Raw genomic sequence first — 12056 nt, 5'->3', positions numbered from 1 at the left:
TGAGACTCCAACAACCACAACCATCTTCCTTTGTGCTAGGTATTACTCCAACCAGCGGAGCATTTTCCCCCTGATTCCCATTGACTCCAGTTTTGTTAGGGCTTCTTGATACCATACTCAGTCGAGTGCTGCCTTGATGTCAGGGGCAGTCACTCTCACCTCTGGAGTTCAGCTCTTTTGTCCATGTTTGGACCAAGGCTGTAATGAGGTCTGGAGCTATGTGGCCCTGCAGAACCCAAACTGAGCATCAGTGAGCAGATTATTGCTGAGCAGGTGCCGCTTGAAAGCACAGTCAACGACCCTTTCCATCACTTTGCTGATGGGGAGTAGACTGATAGGGCGGTAATTGGCTGGGTTGGATTTGTCCTGCTTTTTGATATTCAATAAGCTGTTGCTCTCTCCCTACTTTCCTCAGTTAAAAATGGTTGGATTTATCTCCTTGTTCAGTGGATAAATGTACATACTACCTGTTGTGAGTCATACTGATGACTGAGTTAGCTATATTAGACTGAGTTACCCTAACTGTGCTGAGTTCGCTGATTTCAGCAGGGCAGCGGTTGAAGCGTTGCTGTTGGCTTCAACATACTAGACAAGGCAGTGATGGAACGTAGGAAATGAAGTAGGTCATTCAGCCCCTCCAGCCTGTTCCACCATTCAGTTAGATCATGCCTGATCTGTCCATGAAGTCTATTTACCTGCTTTTGTTCCATATCCCTTGAGACCCTAACAAACAAAAATCTGTCGATCTCAGTCTCAAATTTTAGTTGACTTTGAATTCCTCAGCCTTTTGGGGTTCTGGGGCGGGTAATTGGTGTGAATTTCAAATCTTCACTACCCTTTGTGTGAAAAAGTGCATCTTAATTTTACTGCTAAGTGGCCGAGCTCTAATTTTAAGATTAAGATTGGTCTGAATTCTGCAACCAGAGGTAATATTTTCTCTGTATCTACTCCATCGCATCCCCTAATCATTTAATCGCTCAATTAGATCGCCATTGAACAAACTCAAGGGGATACAAGCCAAGTTTATGCAACCTGTCCTCATGATCTAACCCTTTCCTCTTTGTGCGCTGCATTTCTACTAAGGCTCAGTGCCTCAAGTTATATACAAACTTTGTGGTTCCTGCTGGAACATGGGGATGTACAACCATCAAGTAAGGACAGGATTGGGCTCAGCTGTGATACCAATGATAAATTAACTTGTTGGCAATTGCTATTAAGGGCTACCTATCAAAAATTACCTTTATACTTAGGCCATGGATGCTTGTCTGTTAATTGAAGTGGACGGGAAATTGGGCTGGCTCTGTTATAGATGTGAGTTCCTCGTTACCCAATTTTCCTGTATTTGCTGCGCCAAACTATCCCATTGCCTCAGGAACAGGAAAACTTACCCATTGATGTCCTTGGCCATCACTGTCCAGTATCCTGCAGCACTACTTTCATCAACCTAACTGGCATTAAGTAATTCCGATGGCAAAAGAACAAAGCTAGTTCCAGTAATTGAAAGACTGCACACAAAACCTTTTAATTTATAGTTCAAGTGGCAAAATATTAGATAATGTTACATTTCCCCCTCGTTTATGCTGTTTAGTGAAGATGAGGGAAAACGCCATAGTTTTTTTTCCTGCCTTTTTTGTTGTTGATCTGGCAAGCCAGCTAACGCTTTAAAGTTTTAATCACCTATTTGTAGAAATATATTGTAAATATATGGAAAGGACTTTGCATGGCACTAAGCCAGTCTTAGAAGGCTCAAAACACCATGATTTGACAATATCCAAACCACTTCATTGGATCAGGCTCTGCTAACTCCCATTTTTACTTTGTGTAATACAGTAGCATATAATTGTAGGCTGCATCACCAAGGGTTAGCTAAACGTCTATAATTTTATATTTTTGGCATTTTGTTCAGGTTGCTATACCTCTTTTTGATTGTTGAAAAATCATAGGTTCGTGCAAACTGATGTAATGTTTAACTACTGTATTAGCACGGAGTATAATACTTTTATCAGAGATGGAAACAACTATGATAGCTGTCATTGCCTAATAACTAGTTATATTGTAATGATTTCCAGTTCAGATTACTCAATTGCATTGTAAAAGAAAGGGTAGTATTTACATTTGACTGCAGATGTATTTATGCCATTACAAAAATGCTACAATACGTTGTGTTTTGGTTGCTGCAGCTAGAGTGATAAATCCTGAAAATTGTGCTGCATTTAATGAAAATTATACTGGAATCCAGCTGAACTTAACTGAAACAAATTGGTTATCAGTGTTCGAAAGCACAGTTGGTTTAAATAGCCTGGTTGCATAATTACTTTTGGCCACTGGCCATTTCAACAAAATACCTTTTAAAATTGTTTATATTGCCACTGCATACAAGTAACAAGTAAAAAAAAAAGTATGGAAAATAATCAAACAAATAATTTGATCATGAAGTAAAAGGATTTGAGTGTGATTACTGGTCACAGTAATGAAGCTAACTATTTCCATGAAGCTGATCAAACTAATTACTAGGATATGTCTTATGAGCATTAGACTGTGTCAAAGCTACATATTCAACCATGTGTAGCTTATTGAGACAGTCCTGGGTTTATTATTCTTTCGCATACTGTATTCTGTGTGCTGGTAAGTGAAGGCTTCAAAATATATGCTCAAATGTGCAATTAACAAATGCATAAACTTTTTGTACCTCAATTAACACAGGTCCTAGGATTTCTTATGCACTCATTTTGACTGCAAATGCTGAATGAAAGAAAGCACAATAACCTTAAAGTGGTTGTCTTTCAGGTATACAGGTGGGCAGATCATTCTAGTGTCATCCTTCAGGGGCTAAATGAGCAGAGACAGAGGGGACTGTTCTGTGATATCGTGCTTGTGGCAGATGAGCAGAAAGTGTCAGCCCACAGGAATCTTTTGGCTGTCTACAGTGACTATTTTAATTCTATGTTTACAATTGGCATGAGGGAAGCTTATCAGGAAGAAGTTGAGTTGGTTGGAGCCTCCTACATAGGTCTGAAAGCGGTGATTGACTTTCTGTATAGCAGCGAGCTCCCTTTAGATGGTGGAAATATTGACTATGTGCTGGAAACTGCACATCTTCTACAAATTTGCAAAGTAGTAGATTTTTGTTGCGAGTACCTGGAGAATGAAGTTAGCGAAGAAAACTACCTTTATCTTCAAGAACTGGCCTCAATTTATGACCTGGAGCGATTAGACTGTTACATTGACAGTTTTATTCTGCATGACTTTGGTACCCTTTCCTTCACTCCAGAATTTTTGCAAAACATCTCTGTGCAAAAACTTTGTCTTTATTTGGAGAGCAACAATGTACAACATGACTGTGAACATGATTTGCTGCAGGCTGCACTGCAGTGGCTGACGCAGAGTCCTGATAGAGTGCAGGATGCTCGCCTAGTCCTTAGAAGCATCCATTTCCCACTTATACCTAAAAGTGATCTGTTACATCGAGTTAAACCAGCAGTGTGCTCCCTACTTCCCAAAGAAGCAAATTGTGAAATCTTCTTGGAAGAAGCAATATATTATCACAATAACATCACAAAGCAACCAGTACTTCAAAACAAACGTTCTGCCCTTCGCTCGGATGTTGAAAGGCTATTGTTTATTGGCGGGGAAGTGTCAGAACGCGGAGAGGAGCTAAGTGATGATATGTGCTTCTTTGATGCAGCTAAAGGGCAATGGTTTTCTGAAACGATGCTGCCCGCAAGACGGAGCCATCACTGTGTAACTGTCTTTGGAGGATTTATCTTTATGGCAGGTGGAAGCTCATCTCGTGACAATGGCGGTGACGCAGCTTCAAACGTCCTTTATAGATATGATCCTAGATGTAACCAGTGGTTCAAGGTAAATTTCTTTTCTTCTACAACTTGACATCACTTCTATTCAAGCATCAAAACTGAACCCATAATGAACATTTCACAGCAATATTTACAAGCCTGTTCCATGTTTTCTGTTGCCGTTATCTTTTTGCTGTGGGGGAACCAGTAACTTCTGTGAATTGATGGCATTCATGTATTAAGTTGCCAATAATGAAACCTATATAAATGGGTTCAAGGAACTGCGAGATATTTTCTAGAGAACTAAACAGGTGGAGTTATTGAGCGTAATAAACTGAATTGTTTCCTTCCTCTTCCTCCTTCTGGACATTGACTTCCCCTGAGGTACTGTTCTATGGACATCAGGTGTCCTCTAATACCACATCCAGATGACAGACACTTCATGGATAAGGCTAGTAGATGAGCACTTGAAGAGTATTTGACTGTGGTGGGCACAGCAATACCTGATCCTGAACTCGCCCAACACCCACGTGTGCATTTTTGAATATATGATGAGGGTCTCCAGATGATTTCCTCCCCACCCCCTACCAATTCTAGACTAAGGCTGCTTAGGTCTTTAAGGTTGCCCATATTGCTGAGATCAGCTAACTTAAGACGTGCATTGTTCAACTGTGTACAGTTTTGCTAACTGAGCAATGTGACGATGAGTGTGGGAACATGGGTTTAGGAGTACTGCTCATAGAGAAGATAAACACCAATGTGAACTGGTTGTGCTGAATGGCCAGTTATTTTCTTGTAATTTCTACATAATTCTATGAAGTTCTCTCTAACTGAGTTGAAGACAAAAGAGAGGGCCTGTGCTTAAAACAAAAAGTGAGAGGAAAGGAAAGGGAGTGGGGGAAATTGGTAAGGAGGCAGTTCTTTATATTGGTAAGCAAGTGTACCAGGCCAAATAGTGTGGGGAACTGACAGCAGATCAAACACTGGATAAAACATTTTGCCTTCTCTGATAACTTCCTTTCCAAGTCTGTTGGTTGCAGTTTGTAAAAGATGTGCTCTGCCAGCAGCAAAAGACACCATCATTGTGTCTAAGGATGTGATTGGCTGACATCTTGTCACATGTTGGAGCATCTCTTATGGGGTCTGCACATGATTTATTCACCAAACAGGCAACTGCATTAAAACCAGGCTTTACCAGAATCTGAGGGTTAGTACCAGAAAATAAGCAGAAATGCTGCCAGCTTTCCGTAAAAATGCAAATGGTTCATCAATCATCCTAAGAGAAGGCAATCTGCTGCCCCCCTCCTACCTGGTCTGGCCTACGTACCATACTATTTCTCAATAAGTGTTAAACTGTTAACAGCCTCAGGGCAACTGGTTTATTTAATGGCCCAGAATTTGATGGATGGAGTAGGGCAGCTTGCATGCCCCATTTGTTAGACTTTTTCCTCACCCTTCAGCTTGAAAACGTTCTGCCTTGTTAAGTGAGTGGAAATGTGAGCTGATAATGGTGCAGTGATGGCAACAGACATCTAGGACCTTAGTGAACAATGGAACCAGCAAACCATCTCCTTAACCAGTGAGGTTTAAGGATTGCAAAGGAAACAGGAAAAATGGAGGAGTGTAAATTAGTCAACTTGAGGACAGAAATAAGGAGGGAAAGAAAGATTGGATTGAGAGAGAGAGAGAGAAACAAAGGAAAGTTTTTTTTAAAGTAAACTTTAAAAATCATGAACAACTTATTACTAATTTTAGGAATGAGATTGCACTGTTTAAATTGAGATTACATTTGATATTTCAGGAACATAAATCTCCTCAATAGATAGGTACTTAGACTGTTAAGTACCCTAACTTTTTACAGCAAGTTTAGTCGGCATTTAATGCACAAATGCAACAACATCATGAAACTCACAGGTAGATTGTGGGCAAGCTGCCATTCTCATCAAGTTAATGGCAAGGTGGCACAACTCCTCCAGCAACTTATGGCGATTCGCAATTCGGGGTATTTTCTCCTTGTCACAAGTTCCTGGGTGATTTCACGTAAATAATGGCATACGTATTAAATTCCCCATTAATTTGGATGAAATTTCTGGATAGTAGATACTGCCTTGCCAGTCTTAACAACATCCCAAGGACAAATTTTCAAAAGCAAACAAGGAAATCATTTAAATGGAGTGATAGGTTAGGATCTATGATGGAGGAAATAAAATGCTCCTGAATATGACTTGAACATATACATTGCACTGAATTGTGTCATTAGTTACAGTGTAATGGGAGCCTAGTGCAGAATGGCAATAGATGGTATGTAAATATCAAAGAGGTGGTTTAGCAAATATGGATTGCTCCTTTTTAAGAAATAATGGTCCAGATTTTGTAGTCAGCAGCAAAGTGGCAGCATTCTCTGCTCACTGCACTGAGAAATACGAACTTACCTGGTTCGTTGGCTGCAGCAAAAATTTCAACTTCTTGCTGCAGCATGGCCTACTGACGAAATGATCTGCGAGGCCTAGCAGCGAGGTGCATTCCTGGTGAAACCATGCCTGCCCGATAACGTCAAAGGTAGGTGAGTGTCTTATTATGATTAAACACTTTAAACACTTATTTAAAACTTTTAAATACTTTTAACACTTTTAAAAACTGTTATAAACTTTTAAACACTTTAACAAATTTTGGATGCCCGGTGATCTCTGCTTGGGTATGACTAATAGGCTGAATATCAATACTTTATTTGCCTGTGGTTTTAAAGTTCATATTTCATGCAAATAACCTTGTAATCATGATCAGAATTCACCCTTAAAACAAACATGATTGAATAAGTGTAAAAATTAAGCTTATTTCAGGACTGTGTTGAAGGAAGGCAGTGGCAAAACACAGGTGCTTTATTTATTTTTGTTTCAGTGTTCTTTATTAAGTCAAGGACAGTAAACAACCTTTTCCGGCAACTTCATGGTTTCAATATTAAACTTGTTGCTATCAAGGAGGGTAACACCGTAGTGCCATTCTCCACTTATGATTCAAGCTTAAACAAGATTAACACCAAACTAAAATTGTAATATTAACCTTGTTTCAATCTTTTATGAAAACACAGTATTTCCTAAAGATTTTCAAAAAAATTCAAATTACCAGTCCAGTAGATAAGTGTACAACAATTAAAATATCAAAGGAAATGTAAATATTTATTTGCCAACAACAAAAGACACATTCATTCTCAAAACATGTCCACATTTTAAAAACTAGTAACTTCATCACTTTAAAGTTGCCATGGTCCCCTGTCCTTTTGTCCTGTCAATATCCATCCCACCTAATATTTCTCTCTTACCTTAAAGACAATTCAAATCCCTAGTTGGACAGGCTGATTGTGATTTTTGAATGGCAATGTCTCCCTAGAAACTTTCTGGTCATGATTTAGTTGGTTAAAGATTTATTAGTCTCACAGCAGTTGCATCACAGCGAGAGCTCGGTTTTCTTTCCGACTGCACACTGCTTTTGTAGCATTGGGACAATTAATGACAACTCTTGTTTCCGGTAATAAATGGCAAATTATCACATTTCTGAACTATGTCGTGCCATCGGACTGACCTCTGAGGTTGGCACAGCTTACTACTGATAAATTCTTTGGAAGAATTGAGAAACTGGGACAGCGAAACAGAGATTCAGCCTAAACACTGAGCCAGAGGGAGAAGGGGAGACTGACCGAGTGAGGGAGGAAGACAGATACTGAGAGAGACAGACAGAGGAGAGACACTGAGACAGATACAGAGAGAGAAACTGGGGCAGAGACCCTAGACACAGGGAGAAATTGAGACGGGCAGCAGACCGAGAGAGAGAGAGACACGCATACACACAGGGAGAGAGAGACTTAAACATCAAACAGAGAGAGAGAGAACCAGAGGGAGAGACTGAAACACCAGACCCAGAGAGAGAGGAGCCCCTTTTTGTTGAGTCCTTTCTGTGGAGGAGAGAAAAGAGAATGATTCTTTCTTCAGTCTATTTGTCTGCTCCTATACCCACACCATGTGTCTGTGTTTTATAGGAGAGAGCTTGCTACATTGCAAAAGATTCCACTGTTTGAAAATATTTTGCATGTTTAGATGTATTTGTGGAGAGGTGCTTTATGTTAAGGGGCTCATTAATTTATAGTGCAGAATCTCCCAAGCAGGCTCTGCACCTGCTAATATCAGCTCTAAATAAATAAATGTAAAAAATCAGAGTAACTTGTGGGCAATCAGCCCAATTTGTCGAATTACATGTCCCTGCTGCTTTACAGAGCAGCTCGGCAGGACCATCCTCAGACATGACTTTGGAGCCGAATAAGGCACACCGCAACTTCTGGTTTGTGGCGCAAGTGTGCACACTGGAAGTTGAGGTGCCATTCCAGCCCTCAATAGGACGATTGTCGCTATTGGGACTACAGAATCTAGGCTAGTGTAGTTGTGGAACTCTTTGAAGGGCATATAGATTTGGTGCTTGATGCACCAATCTTCATTGTTGCATTATTAATACTGTTATTTCCTAGTTGAATTTCTACTCTCTTGCATGTCATCCTGATCATCAACTGCATACTGAGGCTTTCCAAGGAAAAAATTATGGTGCATGTAGCAGAGAAGAGCTATTCTGAAATTGTTCGCAAACAGAGGAATGGTGGCTTGTACTGTAAGACTGTTGAAAGGCCATGCTAATTTTGCAGGTCCCTCTAATTTCCATATGAATTTTGCATTATATGTAGAAGTCATTGTGAAGGAGATATTATCAAAACCTTGGTGCTAAACCTCAGTATCAATAGATACATCTTTATGGAAGAGGTAGAAAGTCAAGGCAATGTGTAGTATTCTGGTCAAACAGGGTTAAGGAGCAGGGGGATAATTTGACCTTGGTGGGGGAGAGGAGAAGAGGGAAGGTGGGTAAAGAGAGAAAGTGGAGTGGAAAAGTGCATTGGGGAGAAGAGAAATGGGCACAGGGCAAGCTAGAGGCAAGAGAAAAGTAGAGAGATGGAGAACAGGGGAGGTGAGCGATGGAGCGAAAACAGGAGGCAAGTTCTCTATGCATTTTATATATGTGTATGTGTGTTTGTATGAGTGAGTGCATATGGAGAAATAGGCAGATATAAAAAATGTCATATACACGCATAGACCGTTTATTAAATAGCGTTCAAAGTTTCAATGGAATACAGTTTAAAAATTGAGAGATAGTTATTTTACCTATGTTGTTTCTTAGATATTCTAGGTTTGTTTTTCAGGTTGCTCCCATGAATCAGAGACGAGTGGATTTTTACTTAGATGCCTTTGCAGACTTTCTGATAGCCGTTGGAGGAAGGAATGAGAATGGTGCTTTATCCTCTGTTGAAATCTATGATCCCAATCATGATACCTGGTCCTATGTTGCTGGCCTACCAAGGTATTTCAGTAATTTTTCATACCACTGGTATTGTATGATTCTCTGCATCTCTTGCATGTACTTACTGCAGAGATTGAAATGAATCATTCATGATACCTTAAATCTGTGAATTTATTTTCTTCAGTGTATTTTTAAAATAAACTGATTTTACCAGCCCCTCAACGTCGGGGGTCATGGCAGGTGGCCCGTAAAATACTTGCGGGAGCAGCCCACCATGACCCCTAACGTCGAGAAGACCCCACTGCATTTTACTGGCGGCGGCAGGGCTTTCATTTACATATTTAACTTAATTAAAATGAAATGCAAATTAAGGTACCTGGTCCCGGCGGCCGTCCCATGCCGATTTTATTTTCGGAGTTCTGAGGCGAGACACTAGTGGGGAGGGGGGAGGAGTGAAATTATCAGGGCAGGGCAGGGAGCAGGGAAAACACCTTTTATTGGCTGTGAGGATGGTGGGAGGGAGTTGAAGGGCAAATGTGAGAAGGTTGGTGGGGGGGGATGTTCGGTTTGTGAATAAAATGAGTTTTCTGAATATAGGGCAATAAAAAAACCATTGGGGGGGGGTAGTGAAAGGGCCTCCATCTTCTAATTTTTTATAAGCAGATGAAAAGACATAAAAATGGCGCCGGCACCTGCGCAGTGGCCGGGGAAGGTGCGGCGGCCCCCACGATGTGCGGCACGCTCATAAAATTCAGCCCCAAGTCATGGTATCAGAGTTAGGAGAGGTGACTGATAACTTGGTTGACAAAGGTGGGTTTTTAAAGGCGGAGTTCAAGATGGAGGGGTTTAGGCAAGATTTAAGCAGATCTATTTAAAATTTCCAATAAATAGAATGAGTTCTGATCGTGCTGGCTTGCTGATACAGATTGTTACACACAGCTCAGATAATGCACTTTAATATCTTTCAAAATGAATGCTCCATATTGCATCTTGTGATAGAAGATAGCATTTTCTGCACTGTTCAGTTGTCATTATCTTGATACTAGAATCAAAGTCAGCATCTGATGATTGTATGCATGTAATGTGTGTACAATATATTGTCTGTGCATCTGTTATACTTTTGGCAGATTCTAATGCCATGCACCTCTAAACAAGTGATTATCATGATGGCTGCCTTTGATTATCTAGACTCTCCTCAGATTACTCAATTGCACTGCACTTGATCACTTGTCAATAGTCAAACTCTTGCCTCCTCATAGTACAATGGTTGAATTGCTCCATCCTGATTTCCTGTATGCCCTGCAGTAGGATATTGAAATACTTAACTTTCAGTTGTTCAAAGATACAGTTTAACTAAGTTTAACCAACAACTATCATCTGTGATTTTTGACTCAATCCTTTCTCTTTTTTTGCCTTTGTTACCTCCTCTGACCTCAAAAGGGACTCCTATATCTCTTCCGTAGTTAAAGCTGTCTCCAAGAAGCTTGATTTCCTCTTCCATGCCAAACACTTCTCACAACCATTTGTTAACTACAAGGATGGGGAGGTGGGGGTGGTGGTAAGAAGGAGAGAACTGCTATTCTCCAGGACTGTATACAGCAAATGCAGTTATTTGCTGAAGAATGGGGGAAAATCATTGTCTAGAACAACAGCTTGCATTTATTTGGCATTTTTAAGGTTGGAAAACACTGCGCTGCAATTAGATATAAAATAACTTAATATCTGATGGGCAATTCCTGTGTGATCTTTTACTTCCAGCAACTCACTCAATGTTTGTTCCCTATTTTATCTGTGTAATAATAATCCATTCTTCTCTGATCTTTCCTTCCATTCCATCCAAGCTCTAAGCTTTTTACCCTTTTTCCAATCCTAATTTGTTAAAATTGATACTTGCCACACTGTTTCCTACTTCAACTTATTCTATCCTGTAACTCCAAACTCATCTCTCATTTAGCTTATTATAATATAAAAAATGTATTTAATTTGTTGAATATAATACAGCATCTTTATTTCAAACTCTTGATTGTTATTCTGGCCACATCTGATATATGCCTGAGTCTTTTCTCTCATATCATTCTGCCATGAATTGTATGTCTGAATAAGGAATAGTTCACCATGCACAGTCCATTCTAACCAAGTAAGTTTTTTTTATTGAAAAATTAGAACCTTTCGTTAAATCTCAAGTTGTCACCTCCCAAGTTCGTGCCTATCTTTCCAGCAACGTCATGCTTCAATATCTCCAATCAGGTTTCTGGCCTGTGCCACAGCATTGAAACAGTCCTAATTAAATTCACAGATGACATACGATGACCCTCCTCATCTTTCTTGGCCTTTGACGCGGTTGACCATATTGTCCTCCAATGCCTTTCTGTCATTGTTCAGTTGAGTGGGACTGCCCTCTCCTCATTCCATCTTAACCAGTCATAGACAGAGAATCTCCTACTATGGCTTCTCTTCCTGCCACCCCACTGTTACCTATCCTTGAACCCTTCCTATTTCTCATCTACATATTGCTCCTCGGCAACGTTATTGCAAAGGCATCACGTTCCATGTGGACTCTGATGATGTCCAGCTCTACATAACCACCACCTCTCTTTACCCCTCCACTGTCTTTCTATTATCAGGCTATTTATGTGTCATCCAGTATGCCTTCCTTTAAGAAACTTCCTGAACCTCTTGCACCAAGCTTTTATTACAGGTCCCAATGCTCTTTCTTTGGCTGTCGTATTTTGTCTGTAAACATTCCTATGAAGTGCTTTAGGATGTTTTACTGTGCCAAGGATAGGTAACAGTGGCGTGGCAGGAAGAGAAGCCATAGTAGGAGATTCTCTGTCTATGACTGGTTAAGATTGGAATGAGGAGAGGACAGTCTCACTCAACTGGACAATGGCAGAAAGGCATTGGAGCACAGTGTGGTCAACTGCGTCA

General features: G+C 40.3%; 1 protein-coding gene across 7 annotated transcripts in view; it reads left to right on the top strand.

Annotated features, from left to right (window-relative positions):
- klhl36 (kelch-like family member 36) overlaps positions 1 to 12056 on the top strand; it is a 43443-nt gene that overhangs the window by 25933 nt on the left and 5454 nt on the right. For all 7 annotated transcript variants that reach the window (XM_068049146.1, XM_068049145.1, XM_068049148.1 and 4 more), the window contains 2 exons: positions 2788 to 3861; positions 9031 to 9188. In XM_068049146.1, coding sequence (XP_067905247.1) covers positions 2788 to 3861; positions 9031 to 9188 — 1232 coding nt within the window. The remainder of the gene's footprint in view (positions 1 to 2787; positions 3862 to 9030; positions 9189 to 12056) is intronic.

This window comes from Heterodontus francisci, chromosome 17 (genome assembly GCF_036365525.1).
Source record: "Heterodontus francisci isolate sHetFra1 chromosome 17, sHetFra1.hap1, whole genome shotgun sequence".
Taxonomy (NCBI): domain Eukaryota; kingdom Metazoa; phylum Chordata; class Chondrichthyes; order Heterodontiformes; family Heterodontidae; genus Heterodontus; species Heterodontus francisci.
This window is presented reverse-complemented; position numbering and strand designations above follow the sequence as displayed.